General features: G+C 32.8%; 5 protein-coding genes across 6 annotated transcripts; 1 reads left to right on the top strand and 4 right to left on the bottom strand.

Annotated features, from left to right (window-relative positions):
* Nucleotides 1-422: 422 nt before the first annotated feature.
* Nucleotides 423-2,116, bottom strand: LOC114743574 (isoflavone 7-O-methyltransferase-like). Its single transcript, XM_028931790.1, has 2 exons — nt 1,125-2,116; nt 423-954 (listed from the first exon to the last, which is right to left on the bottom strand). The coding sequence occupies exons 1-2, from the start codon at nt 1,893-1,895 to the stop codon at nt 652-654; spliced, it is 1,074 nt and encodes a 357-aa protein (XP_028787623.1). The 5' UTR covers nt 1,896-2,116; the 3' UTR covers nt 423-651.
* A 2,907-nt stretch (nt 2,117-5,023) lies between these two features.
* Nucleotides 5,024-7,486, bottom strand: LOC114743580 (isoflavone-7-O-methyltransferase 6-like). The gene is made up of 2 exons (XM_028931797.1): nt 7,226-7,486; nt 5,024-5,326 (listed from the first exon to the last, which is right to left on the bottom strand). The coding sequence occupies exons 1-2, from the start codon at nt 7,484-7,486 to the stop codon at nt 5,024-5,026; spliced, it is 564 nt and encodes a 187-aa protein (XP_028787630.1).
* Nucleotides 7,487-7,497: 11 nt separating this feature from the next.
* LOC114743579 (isoflavone 7-O-methyltransferase-like) lies at nt 7,498-7,995 on the bottom strand. The gene has a single exon (XM_028931795.1). It carries the CDS (start codon nt 7,993-7,995, stop codon nt 7,498-7,500), a length of 498 nt encoding a protein of 165 aa, XP_028787628.1.
* A 3,271-nt stretch (nt 7,996-11,266) lies between these two features.
* On the top strand, nt 11,267-14,325 carry LOC114743575 (BURP domain-containing protein 3-like). 2 transcript variants are annotated; one of them, XM_028931792.1, is made up of 4 exons: nt 11,267-11,451; nt 11,552-11,654; nt 12,476-12,763; nt 13,483-14,325. In XM_028931792.1, the coding sequence occupies exons 2-4, from the start codon at nt 11,559-11,561 to the stop codon at nt 14,011-14,013; spliced, it is 915 nt and encodes a 304-aa protein (XP_028787625.1). In that variant the 5' UTR covers nt 11,267-11,451; nt 11,552-11,558; the 3' UTR covers nt 14,014-14,325. The 2 variants fall into 2 exon arrangements, with proteins under 2 accessions (XP_028787625.1, XP_028787624.1); XM_028931791.1 differs by having other exon boundaries at nt 11,272-11,451; nt 12,504-12,763.
* A 2,239-nt stretch (nt 14,326-16,564) lies between these two features.
* On the bottom strand, nt 16,565-17,254 carry LOC114743578 (isoflavone-7-O-methyltransferase 6-like). The gene has a single exon (XM_028931794.1). The coding sequence runs from the start codon at nt 17,252-17,254 to the stop codon at nt 16,565-16,567; it is 690 nt and encodes a 229-aa protein (XP_028787627.1).
* Between the last annotated feature and the right edge of the window lie 550 nt (nt 17,255-17,804).

The following is a 17,804-nucleotide window of genomic DNA, read 5'->3' as shown; positions in this document are numbered from 1 at the left end:
GATGCAAATATTTGGTTTGTATCAAACATGGATATCACTTGACTGGTGATTTTAACTCTATAGAGCTGTTCATTCCATCAAACAGATTGATACTGATCTCCACTGCTACCAATTCATGCGTGGTGTATTGGTATAATATGATGCACAGTTGAGTATAGAAACAGAGCCTTTGAAGTGGATTCATTGGCCCAGATCGTCGCTAATAGCTGCCAATATATCTCTATGCATAATACGATGCTCTTAGGTGCTGGAAACTCAATTGATTCAGAATTGAGCAAGGGAGAAATACGACAATTCAGGTCGCTTACTTCATTCCCTTTAATGGTTATAACTGTGCATGATATAGTGCTATTTTGATTTCTTTCTTGTCTTCTAACATGTTTTAAAAGATGCACTCTACAAATTAGTTTTTTTTTCATTCATCAATAATAACTTTGTTATTTTTTTTCACTCAACTGGGTAATGACTTTATGTAGACATGAATGTTTATAAATTGCTAGATGATTCAGCCGCAGTTATAAGATGGGGAACAATTTCTTTATAGCGCTATGTTATAGCTCATTGAAATTGCAGAAGAATCATAACTCTTGTTCCGCTGCAAATTTATTCTGTTTAAAACATGTAAAACTAGTCATTAGATTCCCACCAAATCTAAGGATTTAGCACAATGAGAGACCTAAAGCCAAATATGGGAAATATCTGGTAATCTGTGAAGCCTGCTTTCAGGAAGAGTTTCTTCCATTCTTCCTCGGATCTCTCTTTTGAATTGAATTCAGCCGCCAGCATTATGTTGAGTAAGAGCTTTGTTTCTAGCACTTCATGCTGCTCTTCTTTTTCATTCAACACTGTATCTATGATGATCACTTTTCCTCCTTTTCCATTGCCTGAAATAGCTTCCTTGGCATTTTTAAGTATCTTTAAGCAATCATCATCACCCCAGTCATGTAAAACCCACTGTAAAAACGAAAATAGATAGCAATCTATCATTCCAGGTATTTCATGTGTTTGAATAATATCTGAAAATCACATGAATTAATCTAAAAGTGAAAAACTTGTAGAACTGCGAAGATGCAAGATTTAAATTTGTTATGCAAGGTTGTATTTTTTATGTGGAATATACTTGCCTTAATCAGCACTGCATCAGCACGAGGGATGGATTTAAGCATGTCCCCACCAACAAAGCTCACATTGGAGTTTCCAGATAAGTTTGAGACGACCTCAGGAAGATCGAGCACCGTGCGTTTCAACTTAGGGAATGCTTCACAGATAATCTTAGCAGTTGTACCAGTTCCACCACCAACATCAACTATGGAATTCAATCCATCAAAAACAGATTCCAAATCTTTCATTACCAGTTTCATGAATCTGGAATCACTAGCCATTGCTTCTTGGAAGACTGCCAAATCTTCTGGGTTTTGAGCAAGGAATTCATAAACACCTACGCCAAACGATGTCTCTCTCAGTGTATTCTCCTCCCCACGAACCCATTTCCCCAAGTTTTGATACAAATCAAGTAAAGCTGGGCTTACAGTCAACTGAACCATTGAAGATAAACAATGGTCTGTGCCATTCACAAGAAGCCGTGATGCAGAAGTGAGATCATACGATACTTCGCTTTCTTCTTCATTGTTGTTGTTTTTGATGATGGTGAAGAGGCCATTGTGAGCCAGCAAGCGCATGAGCCCTTTTAGAAAGGTAGTTTTAGAGGGTGGAACTTTGAGATCTGATACCAACTGAGAGAGAGAGATGGGTTGGCCATGCTCGTGGATTATGTCTGGTATTTCGAGCTCAATGGCACACTTTAGACATAAAGAAGACATCCAAAGATACATGAGTCTGTACAATTGGGCTTGGCCATGAAACAATTCTGCTGTTTTGTCTCCTGTTCCATCCATGGCTGGATAGAGCAGGAATTGTCAAATGAATTGATGCAGATACGTTTCCTTCATACAATTTATTCACTGCATTGAGTTTCGGTTTGTTGTTGGGGACTGTGATTTTGCCGAGTGTAAAACATGCATGTAAGACTACACATTAGCTCATTCATTGTCTTGCTATAAATGAGAAGGATACTTAATGTCATTAAATTTGATTCTTTATTATCAAAACAATATCATGATACTACTCCGTCTCTTATTATAAGATCCAATTTTTTAAATAGATTTGTTCTTTTTTATAAGATCCTCTTTGGGTTTGTCTAAGCATTTAATGCATTATTAGCTATTTTACCCTTAATTTAATGCATTTAATACATTCTCTTTTTTCATTTATCTCACTATTACTCTCTCACATTGACTCATTTATATATAAGGGTATATTTGGAAAAAAATTGCATTTGCTGCATATTAATTGCTGTTAACTAATTTTAATTATTTTTGTAAATCACGCAATTTAGTTAAAAGGATCTTATAATAAGGGAATGAGAGAGTACTTTTTAATTGTCACTGGTAGGAGAAGATTTTGATTCTTTTTAGTTGTCATTTGTATCTTTTTTAATGATTCGTTTCCAATTCTGCCTTTACTAATTAAGGGAAACACATGTAAAGATGAGGAGAGAGGGAATGGGTGAGAAAAAATATATTAGCTATTTAATAAAGGTAAAAGTAGAAGTTTTGATGTATTTAATAATCTCCTTGGTATGTGAGAAACTATTGCAAGTGACAATTAAAAGAGACCGGAGTGATACTCTATCTAATCCTATATATATATATATATAAAATATAAATAAAAAATGGTTAAAATTAAGTAAAGGGGATAATGTTAAAAATATATATTTTATTTTATTTTTTAAAATAATACTGCCTTTATTTAAGGAGAGAGAAAGTGAATGAGAAAGAGGATGAATAGGAAAAAAATGCGTGGAAGACAATCAATGTAGTGATATACTCTCTTCGGTTGAAAATATAAGTTTAGTAACATGTAATTAATGGGAAAAATGAAAAATTTTTAACATCTGTTAAATGTATCTTGTAAATAGGATCAAGCCACACCACCAAAATGTGTATCTGTATCTTATAAGGGAAAAATGGGAAAAAAAAATTGATTAGTTTACACGATAAAAAATTGGGCTACTTGTAAGATTACAAATAAGATGGACACTTGCCCATGTCAATATGTAACAACCTCAGGAAGGACAACGTACTTCCCTGGTGCTATTATAAGGCAGAGAGAAGATATTTTTTTGTTCTATTTATAAGGTACCAAGAAATTTTTTTCGTATGGGTGTATAATTTTACCCCTCATTTATGATTATGTTCACTTTGTTTACATGAGGTATAATTTATATTAAATAGGGATAAAGTTGAAAAATATTCTTCTGGTCCTTAATATAAGACCTATTTAACTAATTTGATTAGATTAAGAAAGTTAGGTAAATTAGTTAATTATAAGAAATATAATATGTTTTTCTTAAAACACCATAGTCATCTTCCTTAATATCCTCCCTCCCTCTTTTACTTGATTATACTTGAGGGAGTATCAATAGGGATAATTTAGAACAAAACTGATAAATAAGAGAAATATGTCTTATATTTAGGACCAAAATCAACTGAACAATTAAGTCCTATATTAAGAACAGGATGAGTAGTTGAATTTTAAATGAGTTAATAAAATTTAAAATTTTTCTTAGTTTGTATGAAATATGAGTAGTAAGTAATGAAGCAGATTTTATGGGATCATGAATGGGTAACCACTAGCAATGCCATTAATGTTATATTACTCCACCATCAATAAAGCATTTACGAGTAGAAAAATTATAAAAATAAGTAAAAAATATATTACGTGTGATTTTTTATCGTGTAACACCCTTTCTCGTTCCCCAAAAAACTGTCTTTTTAGTCTTTATTACTTTCTCCCGTCTTACATATAAGATAGAACGATCTTTTTAGTCTCTTACTCCCCAAACTTTTTCATTTTTTTTTAGAAATATGGGTTATAAGGAAATTACAAATAAGATAGACAGCTGCTCACGTCAACTCACTTTTCTTTAATTTATTCAAATTTATTAAAATGTTTGTGACTGATCACGATGAAAAAGAATGCCTGAAATGGGAGATATATAAATGTTAAGTATCATGGCTAAATGCATTTTCAGTCCTTGCATATCAGTTTAGGGGGAGCTTGTTTAAAATTATAAAACCGATTTTAGTTCGGGGAGTAAGAGGGAATTGGAGGAAAAAGTTTGAGATAAATATGGAGATGTATTTGAAATAAGCTATCTTTAATTTATTTTGTGGTAAGCTAATTCAATTAGCTTATCAAGATAAATAAAAAATAGACTATTTATCTCAAAGTCCCCCAAAATTTTCTTGACTTTTCTAACTACAATCATTCAATCTCAGATTAAACTTGATTTAATCCGTAGTTGACTTTCCAAAAGTGCCTTCAGCTTGGCCTTCTAGACTAGAAATTTGATCCGATAGATTGCACTTTAAAATTATCTTTTTAATCTTAACCATTGGATTATTTCCGTACAAGTTCTAATCTTGGCCATCTAATTTCATTAATTTCCTTCTTTTAATCTTAACCCAGCCATGCCACTTAATTATCTAACAGGTGTACACTGAAAATTATTTTAATGAGAAAATTAATCATTTACTCCTACACTTAATGATTTAGTTGGAACTCAATTCCTAAAAGATTAAATAATTTTGTGAAAGTATAGGGAGTTACGGATTACGTGACTGGAGGAGGAAAAATTAGACAAGTTAAACTTAAGAAATTGAATTGTGAGTTAAAATTTTAGGTACTAAGGACACCACAAAAAAAATTTGGGGACTAAATAATTAATTTCTTTACTTAACTCCACAATAACTTGATGCAGACATCAATGCTTGTTATAGCTCAATGACACTGTCGCAATTAATATAATTAAGCTGGGTCCAGTTTCTTTTTGGCACTAATGGGTAGATAATGAAAATTGCAGAAATATCATAGCCCATCTTATTCCACTGCACATTTATTTAGTTCAAACATGTAGCTTGTCTTATAAGACTAGTTATTATAGATTATAGTCAAACCAAATCTAGGGATGAAGCACAATAAGAGACCTAAGGCCAAATATAGGAAATATCTTGTAATCCTTAAATCCTGCCTTCAAGAAGACTTGCTTCCATTCTTCCTCAGATCTTGCTTTTGAATTAAGGTCAGCTATCAAGGCTATGTTGATTAGGAGCTTTGTTTCTAGCCATTCATACTGGTCATGCTTTTCATCCAACACCATGTCTATGATGATCACTTTTCCTTCATTTCCTTTGCCTGAAATAGCTCTCTTGGCATTTTTAAGTATCTTTATGCAATCATCATCACCCCAATCAAGTAAAACCCACTGCAAAAATGAAAATAGTAAGAAAAATAGACAATAATTTCACATCCTTAGTGCTCACTAGTTATTTTTCAATTCTAACAATATGCAATGATAATGTTCAACCGAGTTGATAATCTTGGAGATTATAATCGAAAGCCAACTCTGACGAGCTCGATAGTTCAAATATTTTTTTTTGATGTGATATTAAAACTTGGTCTTTTAACAGTTTTTTAAAATAATTCTTCAACGGCAAGTTATCTTAGTGATAATGTCAAACACTACACTTGGATGTAGTCCCAAACTTGAGTCTAAAGTTAACATGTTTATGTGCATGCTTGTGTTTAAATTGTACAAAATCACGAAAATCTTCAAATTAATTTATGTGAAGTTTGGAGCCATAAAAGATAGAGTAGGTAGCTTCCATTGAATTAAAACAATATAACCTTTTACTTCTTTTGTTCCCTTTCTCGCTAATATATCCTAATTGATGTTTTGGTTCACAAATTTCCGCACGTGATAAAAACATTACTCTTCAAACTATATTTAATTAAGGGTTAAGGTGCACCCAACACCCCCAAGTATTTTGTCAGGTGCACCCAGTGGTCTAAAGTAATTTATGGTGCAATTTTGCCCTCAAAGTAATTAAAATGGTGCGCCAGTATCCCATGCTAACAGATCTGTTAGTTTGACCGTTAAATTGATGAGTCAGTACAAGTTTGACCAGAAAATCTGACGTGGCATGTCTAATAAGCAGGTGATGTGGAATTTTTTTGGGGGTTAAGGTGCATCCAGCACCCCCAAGTATTTTTTCAAGTGCACCCAGTGGCCTAAAGTAATTTATGGTACAATTTTGCCCTCAAAGTAATTAAAATGGTGCACCAGTATCCTATGCTAACAGATCTCTTACTTTTACTGTGAAATTGATGAGTTACCACAAGTTTGACCAAAATAATCTGACCTAGCATGTCTAATAAGCAGGTGATGTGGAATTTTTTTCGTTTACCACTGCTTTGTTTTCTCTGTTCAGTAAATGCTTTCTTCGGCTCTTGGAATCTTTTTCAGAGTAAGAAATTTTTTTAGAGATACTCCTCTAGTCCTATTTATAGGGTAGAGAGAAAAGATATTTTTTGGTCCTATTTATAAGGCACTGAGAGAAATTTTTTGTATGGATGTATAAATTTACCCCTCATTTATTATTGTATTGACTTTGTTTATATGAGGTATAATGTATATTAAATAGGGATAAAGTTGGAAAGTTATTAAAATTTAAATGAGAGTTAATGAAATTTAGGGTTTTCCTTGGTCTGTGTGAAACATAGTGGAAGTGCCTTATAAATAAGACCAAAGGAGTAATATTCAGACAAAACAATGGAATTAACAAGAAAAGCCATGTCACCTGCTTATTAGACATGCTAGGTTAGATTATTTTAGTCAAACTTATGCCGACTCATCAATTTCACAGTCAAAGTAACAGATCTGTTAGTATGGGATATCGGTGCACCATTTTAATTACTTTGAGGGCAAAATTGCACCATAAATTACTTTAGGCCACTGGGTGCACTTGGAAAAATACTTGGAGGTGCTGAATGCACCTTAACCCCGAAAAAATTCCACATCACCTGCTTATTAGACATGCCACGTCAGATTTTCTGGTCAAATTTGTGCTGACTCATCAATTTAACGGTTAAACTAACAGATCTGTTAGTATGGGATACCGGTGCACCATTTTAATTACTTTGAGGGTAAAATTGCACCATAAATTACTTTAAGCCACTGGGTGTACCTGGCAAAATACTTGGGGGTGCTGGGTGCACCTTAACCCTTTAATTAAAACAGGATATGTGTGCGAGGGATGGATAATGCAACTTAAGTAGGATAGTGTGATGGATTACAGAGCTACTGACATACATACGTACGTACCTTAATCAAAACTGCATCAGCATGAGGGATGGATTTGAGCATGTCCCCACCAACAAAACTCAAATTTGCATTTCCAGATAAGTTTGCAACAACCTCAGGAAGATCAAGCACTGTGCATTTCAACTTGGGGAATGCTTCACTGATAATCTTAGCCGTGGCACCATTTCCACCACCAACATCAACTATGGAACCTAATCCATCTAAAACGGATTCCAAGTCTCTAATCAGTGCCAGTTTCATGAATCTTGTATCACTACCCATTGCTTCCTGCACTAACGCCAAATCTTCTGGGTTTTGCTTAAGAAAGTCGTAAGGCCTTGCACCATTGTCTCTCTCACTGAATTTTCCTTCTGATGAACCCATTTCCCCAGGTGATGATACAAATCAATTATAGTAGGGTTTACTACCAATTGAACCACTGGAGATAAACAATGGTCTGTGCCACTCACAAGAAGTTTTGATGCCGAAGTGAGATCATATGATACTTCACATTCCTTTTCACTGTTGTTGCTTTTGATGATAGCGAAGAGGCCATTGTGAGCCAGCAAGCGCATGAGCCCTCTTATAAAGGTAGTTTTAGAGGGTGGAACTTTGAGATCTGATACCAACTGAGAAAGAGGGATGGGCTGACCATGTTTGTGGATTATGTCTGGTATTTCAAGCTCAATGGCACACTTTAGACATAAAGGAGGCATCCAAAGATACATGACTTTATACAGTTGGGCTTGGCCATGAAACAAGTCGCTGATTTTGTTTCCAATTTCATCCATGGATGGAGAGGATGTTGGAATTGTCAATTGAATTGTTGAGTTTTTCCCTGTTCATACCTGTTGAACTCTTTATACATAGAACTTTTAGTTCTTTATTGGGAATTGTGATTTTACCGAGCGTAATTATTTGTCGATAACTATTCACGTCATCAATTAATTGTTAAATGAAGTTTTCAGTTTTTCTTCACACAATTTGTTGACTAAATGTTGTTGGAAATTGTGCTTTTTCCAAGTGTAAAACATGCATGTAAACTTTAATTCCTAGAACGACGCATTAGCCTCTTTTCATTCTTTTTATAAATTAAAGGAAGTATTCATGTCATTAATAATTATTACTAAATGAACTACTAAGTTATACTTCACACAATGCTTTTCTTTCTTGTTGGAAATTGTGCTTTTGGTAGTTGTAAAAAGGTGGATCCAAGCTTTTATTCTTACCAGAGATTATCTTCTAGTCATCTTACACATTTGAAAAGGTATCCATGTCTTTAAATGAGTGCTACTAATTATGCCATTTCTTTTTATAAACTACAAATAACTAAATTACATATATAAATCAAGAAAATATTAAAATTGGTTAAAGATAATAAATATGTAAGAAATATAATTTTTCCAGATATACACTTATTCGTATAGAGAGCGAGCGAGAGATTGTGAAAAACTATTATAATTAGTATAAAGACCTATAATCAATCAGAGGTACTCCTCTGGTCCTATTATAGGGTAGAGAAAGAAGTTTTTATTGGTTCTATTTATAAGTCACTTCATTAAATTTTTAGTGTGAATGTACTATTTTGTCCTTCATTTATTATGGTATAGGTGGTTATCTTTTTTAAAATGTGTATATATTAAATATGGGTAAAATTGGAAAATTATTATATTTTAATGGAGAGTTAATACCTTTTAAGGTTTTTCTTGATCTGTATAAAATATGTTGGAAGTGCCTTATAAATAGGACTAGAGGAGTAAAAATAAAAGCAAGTGTATTAAAATTTAAGTCATTTTCAAAATTTAACTTATCAAAAAGACTAAATCTATTAAAAGAATTGTAACTCATAAAAAAATCAGATTAAGGTATAATTTTGCCTTCAAAATTTTTGTGAGCGAATTGTGGGTATTCAGAATTTTTTTATTTATCAATATTGCCCCAGAAGTGTTAAAAAAGATATAATATCGTTCTTGACTGTTAAAAATGTAACAGTGAACTTTTTTTAATAGTTAGATTATTTCACCCCTTTTTTTTTTAACACTTTTGGAGTAATATTAGTCCAATAATAACTCCCAAACAATTACAGTACCTATGCACAAGCTTTTAAGACAATTTGGACCATAACCTAAAGAGTACTAGTATTAATAAAATCTCTTTAAAAGAGGGAAAGAGACTGTTGCTAGTTGTTATCCATATATTGTGCCATGAGACTTGTGCCATTACTTAATCAATAGATTGTGCTTTTATTATTTTTTTCTTGTAGTTTTTTTCCAAATTTTTTCAAAACATTGAGTTACCCAAAAAAAAAAATCATATACAAGCAAGCAGAGAGGGGTTGAAGCAGAGTCTGAACGAGTTCCACATGTCAATTCGGGAATGAAAGTGAATATAGAAGAGTTTTCTTCTCAAAGAATGTGAATTACAATAGAGAATCGGATGGAATTAGCAATTTATTGATAACCCTCCAAATATATTCTTAATCTCTTTTTAAATATACTAAAAATGGAGAGTGATGAACTCTCCTTCCATTTTCTCTTCCAAAGCGAAGGAAAGCATAATAGAGGAAAGAAAATTAAATCACGCTCAAGTACCTGTTCTCCAATAAACTACTCTAACAAGTGGTGAATGAAGAGGCAATGTTTATGGCCGAAAAAATGGACAACAATAGTGGCCCGTCTTTATTGTCGTTTTGCCTTTTATATTCTTGAATAATTGAACTACATTATGGTTGGGTGGGTGATTGATTTGATTGCTTTTGGTTTATTTGATTTTAGCATCTGTTAGTGATATGCCTTGCTTCTTCTTCTTCTTCTAAATTTTTAATATTTTGAATTATTTTTATTAATTATATATTTAAATTAGGGAAAACCATATTGAAGGTACCTATACTTTCTCTCAATTTTTAATTTGGTACCTATGTGTTTTTTTTCTCTTTAATTAAACATTTAATTTTATCTTTTTAGCAACATTAGCTCTTATAACTTTGTTCTATTGATATTTTTAGTCTCTACATAAGGATTAATGATGTTAATAGAGGAAAAATAAAGATTTAGTTAAGAACAAAAAACACATAGGTACCAAATTGAAAATTGAAAAAAAGTATACGTACCTCTAATATGGTTTTCCCTTTAAATTAAAATAAATAGTTTCTAGCGCAAATGATTAAATGATATTTTAAAAAAATATCACATTTTTTACAAATAATTAACTCAATTTTTTTTAATTTTGATTAATTAGTTATCTATCTTATTGTATTTAGTAGCAGTGAAAGTAACTTTTATTAAAGTTGGCACCGGCGTGTTCGCCTAACTCCAAAAATGCTTTTGAAAAGTACTTTTTTCACAAATCGAGACAAATTTCTCTACATACTTACTTCGTATATTGTAAAAATGCTTTTAAAATTATGGTTTTGTATTTATCCAAACACCCCGTAGTTTTTTGGAGGAAATTGCATTGATCAAAAGACTCGCAAGCATCTACATAGGGAGATTTGTGACCAGCTGTTTTTAAGAATGTTAACAAATCATATTTTTAAAAAGATGATAGTTTTTCTTTCTACGGGCTATACCTGGAAAATCACTTTCAAAATTCATTCCTAGTTTTTCCATCTTGTTAAGCGATAAATTTAGAATCAATATAATACAGACACACGCTACACTTTTTATAATTATAGTGAACTCACTTCTAATAATTCCATATGACGTATATTATAACATGTCTAGTTTCTCCCATAAAACTCTAGCAAACTAAATGATGCCAAAAAAAAAAAAACTCTAGCAAACTAAATAAAACATGATGGATAATTGCTTAGAATTATTTGGAAGATTATATTTATTTATTTTGATAAATTTAGCCCCTACAGAAATGGGTAGTAAAACGTTGAAAGAATGAAAATAACATATCCATGAGGGCTCAATAAAAGCAAATGTTTCAACTTCTCTTCACATGTTTGAACAACTGTTTGAAAAGTGGATACATCTTCCAGAAACTTTATTAATTTATTATTCTACCATTATTTTTAATATAAAAAAAGTGACCTGCAAAAAGCAAGGTTTCCAAGCCTTGGTCCTATATATCACAAGCAGAACAGTACTACTATCTTTTGCCATTATTCTCCATCTTTATATGGTTCCTCTCAGCTCCTCTTTTATATTATTATCATAGGATCATTTTATTTGCAGTCTCAGTACCAAGAAGTTCCTCCAATAATGAAGGTTTCACTCCTTCCCCTCGTTGCATTTCTCACAGTGAGCTTCCTCTTCCTTTCTTGTGTATTTTCTTTTGCCTGTTGGCCCGTGAAACTATTAAGTATTTGTATTTATATATATTGTATAAATGAAATTACAGATTGCCCATGCTGCTAATTTGCCACCACCAGAACTTTACTGGAAATCCAGGCTTCCCACCACTGCCATGCCCACATCTATCACAGATCTCCTCCACTCAGCCGGTTAGTACAGTAGAGTGTTCTATGAGTCCCACGTTGGGAGGCTCAAAGTAAAGTGTACAGTTTATAAGTTTATAACTCTCCCGCGGAAATACAAATTTCTTGAGATATATTTTGCTTTTGAACTTGTTTTCATAATGGGTCCGTTTGGATTAGGGGTAGAAAAGTAACTTACTTTTTTAGATTGAATAGTACGATTTGTGTTTGGATTGACTTTTATAAAAATTAGTTTGTAAAGTAAAAAAATTGTGGATTACGATTGAATAAGTTTTGTCTGTAAAATGAACAAAATAGGTATAACTTTTATTAATGAACGAGAAATGATTAAAAATATGGATTTACAAAATATAATAATTTTAAATTATTATAATATGAAAAATTTATATTTAATTAATAAAATATATTTAAATTAAAAATCATATTAATGTGAAAATTTTTGAACCAAATAATATTACATAATTAATTGAATGACATACTCTATAATTTATGCAAATATACAGTGAAAAATAATATTAAAAATAAAAAATATTATAACAACTGTTAAAAATTGTTTCCGAATATTAAAACAAATAAGTAAAAACTGATTGGAAAGTAAATATATATATATATATAGAGAGAGAGAAAAGCATAAGAACAATATAAATGTAAGGGCAAAAATATCTTTGAATTCTAAAAAGCTACCTTTGCATTAGTCATAAAGTGCTTTTGCAGTCATGCTTTGAATCCACAGTCATACTTTGAATTCTAAAAAATATTAGTCATAATATTGATCATCTTATAGACATTTCTTCCATGAAGTTCAAAATTGACATGGTTTTCTTAAGTACTTTGGATACGATGTTAATCCATCAGGCGGTGGCACTCCAGTGCATACGAAGTATGATTACGGTGATGACTCAGCTGCGTCATTTCTGAAGTATGGAGGTGGCGTATTCATTATCTATGATGAGCCCGAGACCCAACTCCAACATAATCCCTTCGCATCTCTTCTCTTCTTGGAAAAAGACTTGAAGCCTGGTCACACAAAGAACTTGATCTTTACCAAGACCTCTAACCAAGCCTCCTTCCTGCCTCGTCGAGTCGTCAAATCCATTCCTTTTTCTTCTACCAAGGTAATGTTGATTCAGGCTTAGGCATTCTAATGTCTCATCGATCTTCTGACTTTTTGTCCTTATTTACCTTTGATTATCAGCTCTTTGAGATAAAACGAGAGACATTGTGACATCTTATAGTCATGAAATAATGTAGTTTTGTACTCCCTCCAATCCTAAGTATAAGAGATTTATAATTAATTTGTAAAGATTAAAAAAATTTAGTAGGTGAAAAATACCACTCCAGTCCTTATATAAGTTACTTGTAGAGCATTTAATGATCGTTTTTTAATTTTAATTTTATTTAATTCTTGTTGGAAAGGAAAAAAGGAGGAGAGCGAAGCAAGAATAATTTTTACATGCAGAAAGAGAAAATTTTTAATAAGGGTAAATTTAGAAAATTTTATCAATTTAATGTTTTCTTCTGTATGTAAAAATTAATCACAAGTGACCGATAATAAGGAATGAGATTAGTATGCATTCATTTTTTTTCTTCCCAAATTTCCCATTCATTTGCATTAGAAACTTTTCTTTAATGAAAAACTGCCTAAATATGTGCAATAAATGAGAAAAATTTAGGGAAAAATTGTGAATTCAGAAGATAACATAATGGATTAAGATATTATATTTTAAATCAAAGCAAATCCTTCTACTTGTTGTTACATTTAGAATCGGAGGCAGAATATATAATAAGTGTGTGTGTGTGTGATTAATTTGTGTTCATGATTCATCTATACCAGGTGGATGAAATATTGAGAACGTTTTCTGCGAAACCTGGCTCGACAGAAGCTGAGATGATGAAGAATACAATCAAAGCATGTGAGGAGTCAGGGATCAAAGGAGAGGAAAAGTACTGTGCGCTGTCGTTGGAATCCATGGTTGATTTTATCACTTCCAAGCTTGGGAGACACGTGGAAGCTTTGTCTACAGAACTAATAATGAAGAAGGAAGCAAAGAAGAAAGAATACAGGATAATGCATAGAGTGAAGAAGGTTGAAGAGGCGAATCTAGTGGTGTGCCACAAGCTCAGTTATGTGTACGCTGTGTTTTACTGTCACAAAATGGAGACTACAGGAGCCTATACGGTGCCGTTGCAGGGGGAAGATGGAAGTAAAGTGAATGCAATGGCTATATGTCACACAGACACATCAGAATGGAACCCAAAACATTTGGCCTTCCAAGTGCTCAAAGTGAAGCCAGGGAGCGTTCCTGTGTGCCACTTCCTTGCTCAAGAAACTGTTCTCTGGGTCCCCAGGAAAACCCCTAATTAGCATCAATCTCATTGATATGCTTTATCACAAGCAAAACTACTAAATAAAACTAAGGCTTAATCCAGCAGTTGCAAGAACTAGCTAAAGGAAAACAGAGTGATTGAAATAACGGTCATTCTATACTGCGAATAAGATCGTTAGGAATAACGGTCACGATAATTGTAGAGAATGAATTCAAAAGGTTGAGTTCTAGTTATCCCATAAGGTAAACCACAATAATCCCTTTGACGCTTCTAGTGATTGATCCACTTAATTGGACTATTTGTTTTGCCAATTTTCTCTTCTAAATTGATCTCTCTCTTTTTATTTAATTGAACTTCTGTGTGGACTAAATATTGATCAATTTGACTGGTAAAAATAGAAACTCCTTATGGTTCGTTCCCAAAATACTCTTTGAACTATTTCTATAATCTTGTATGATTGTAAGACCGATAGATTTTGTTGCAATTGACTTTGCGTTTTAGCCCAAGCAATTCAAACATGAAGCTCTTTGTTTATAGTAAGTAGCATTAAATTCACAAGCCATGAGGAAACCATATGGAATTTTCACTTCCACGGTTTCAATGCTTAATTTGTTGTTCGTTCCCTTTGGAGTAGAAATCTCACCAGATATATATATATATATATATATATATATTTATATATATCCCAGCTTTAATTTCCACAACCTTCAATGTGGAGCTTCATGGGTTGTTTCATTAAGTCGCCGGTTTATCATTTTTAATAATTTCAAAATACCATGTGACTCCTCCACCAGTTGCCACGTGTCCATGCTAACTATTGAAAAAAGTAGTATGGCCGCCTTGAAGTATCCTAAAACTGATAATTTTAGCCGTTTGAATCGTATAGATGTACCAATTACTCGTCCATATATATGTGCAGACTCCAGATGTAAATTTCACTGATTTACAAGGCATGTTGGTGGAATGATATGTGGCAGGACTTGGTTGGTTGGTTGGTGATGGATTTAGAAATGTAGACGCCTCAATTAGCTCATATATTTAGGATTTAGATACTTTTTTACTCAACTCGAAATAATATTTACGTAGACAAGAAAGCTTTTTTAGTTTGATTGGGGGAAAAAAAAAGCCGCCCGGGGGGGGGGACCAATTTCTTCATAGTGCTAATGGGTAGATATCGTATCTGCTCTTATTCCACCGCAAATTTATTTAGCATAAATTCATAACTAGTCTTATAAGACTACTCATTATTTTTCCCTAGACACGGGTGTCCTCCTATTGAAAGTAACTTTGTTTGAAATGTGGGTATCTCTCCTGATGGAGATTCGACCAATACATTCAGAGCAAATCTAAGGATGAAGCACAATATAAGAGACCTAAACCGAATATATGAAATATCTTGTAATCCTTGAAGCCCGCCTTCAAGAACAGTTGCTTCCATTCTTGCTCAGATATTGCTTTTGAATTAAGCTCAGCGTTCAAGACAATGTTGGTTAAGAGCTTTGTTTTTAGGATTTCATTCTGGTCATGTTCTTCATTCAACACTATATCTATGATTATCACTTTTCCTTCATTGCCTTTGCCTGAGACAGCTTCCTTCGCGTTTTTAAGTATCTTTATGCAGTCATCATCACCCCACCCCAATCAAGTAACACCCACTGTAAAGGTGAAAATAGTGTGAATAAAATAGGCAACAATTTAACATTCATAGTTCTTCATTTCCTAATGATAATAATATGCAATTTACTCCCTCTGGTCCTTTTTAGACCAAAAAAATTATGAAAGTGTTATTGTCCTTTTTATAAGAAACTTTAAATTAAACTTCTTTTAGAACACCAATGACTTTTTTTTAAATATCCTTAATTATAGTGAGAGACAGGGCTACACCAATTTAATAAACTTTATTGATGAAGGGTAATTTTAAAAAATAATTCAGATACGGACATATTTATTAAAAAGAGTAAATATTTTTAACTTTTTTTCTTGATCTGTGAAAAAGTTGTTCAACGTTTTTCAAATAAGAAACGTAGTATGATGTTCAGCTAACTTGACAACGTTGGACATTATAATAAAAGCTACAGCTCTCATGATCTGGACATAGTTGAAATAGCTAGTTCTGACATAGTATAAAGAATTTAACTTGGCCCTTCTTTAAAAAAAAAAAAAATGATCCTCTTCAAATGAATGTACGTAAAGTTGGGGAAAGAAAGGCAGAGAGTAGACTGAATCCGTTGAATTAACGATATAATAATCTGTTCCTCTTGTTCCGTACCTCCATTTCCTCCCTCACAAAATTAAAAATATGATAAAAGCATTAATCGCAAAACATTTAATTAAAAATAGAAACACATATGCGTGTGAATTGAAATTCATAATTAAATGATTTGATCTAAAGGGGAAAAACTTGGAAAATTTTGTGTGTGATATAAAATTGATATATAACGTATTTCTTGGGTATAATTTAAGTAGGAAAGTGTATTGGGTTTCGAAAAATTATACTTATACCTTAATCGGAGCTGCATCAGCTTGAGAGATGGATTTGAGCATATCACCACCAACAAAACTCAAATTGGTGTTCCCAGGTAATTTTGCTACAGTCTCAGAAGATCAAGCACTGTGTATTTCAATTTGGGGAATGCTTCGCATATTATCTTAGCTGTGGTCCCATTTCCACCACCAAAATCAACAATAGAACCCAATCCGTCCAAAACAGAATCCAAGCCTTTGATCAGTGCCATTTTCAAGAATCTAGAATCACTAGCCATTGCTTCTTGGAAGGCTGCCAATTCTGCCGGGTTTTGCTTAAGAAAGTCAGAAGGGCTGATACCAGATATTGTCTCTCTGACTGAATTTTCCTTCTGATGAACCCATTTCCCCAAGTGATTATACAAATAAATCATAGTAGGGTTTACTACCAGTTGAACCATTGGAGATAAACAATGATCTGTGCCACTCACAAGAAGTTTTAATGCAGAAGTGAGATCATATGCCACTTCACTTTCTTCTTCTTCATTGTTGTTTCTTTTGATGATAGTGAAGAGGCCATTGTGAGCTAGCAACTGCATGAGCCCTTTCACAAAGGTAGCTTTAGAGGGTGGAAGTTTGAGGGTTGATACCAACTGAGAAAGAGGGATGGGTTGGCCATGTTTGTAGATTATTTTTGGTATTTCAAGCTCAATGGCACATTTTAGACATAAAGAGGGTATCCAAAGATACATGACCTTATACAGTTGGGCTTGGCCATGAAACATCTCAGTGATTTTGTTTTCAGTTTCATCCATATGGATGGAGAGAACGTTGGAATTGCCTAATGAATTGTTGTGTCTTCCTTCGTATCCAATGTGGTGAACTATTTATAGATATACATTTAAGTTCTTTAGTTGTAGGGAATCATCCTTTTTACCAATTGTGAAACGCCTCTAAACTTTTCTTGGAATTAAACATTTTCGTCTTATCTTTTTATAAACTAAAGAAAGTATTCATGTAATTAATTGTTAGATATGATTTAGGGATGAGTTGTCTTTTGATTCACTTTATTGTTTGGAATTATGCTTTTGCCAATCATAAAAGATGAATCTAAGCTTTTGTTCTTGCAACGAGACATTAGCCTCTGGTCTCTTTACAAGTTGAAAAAAAAGTGTTCATTCACTAAATGTGGATCCTTTTAATGAAAACATCGATAAAGTATCTTTGAAAGAGAAAACAAGCTGTTGCTACTCCATCTTATCCTTACTATAAGCCATTCTCAACAAATTTTCATATATCAAGGGATAGCAGATAAAGTGTTAAATTTTTCCTAAAATGTTATTTTTTCTTTTTTAGTTTACTCGC

The sequence above is a fragment of the Neltuma alba genome, unplaced genomic scaffold (genome assembly GCF_004799145.2).
Source record: "Neltuma alba isolate B1F8T4 unplaced genomic scaffold, ASM479914v2 tig00004055_pilon, whole genome shotgun sequence".
Classification (NCBI taxonomy): Eukaryota; Viridiplantae; Streptophyta; class Magnoliopsida; order Fabales; family Fabaceae; genus Neltuma; species Neltuma alba.
The sequence above is the reverse complement of the archived record's forward strand: the minus strand, read 5'-3'. Positions and strand labels throughout refer to the sequence as shown.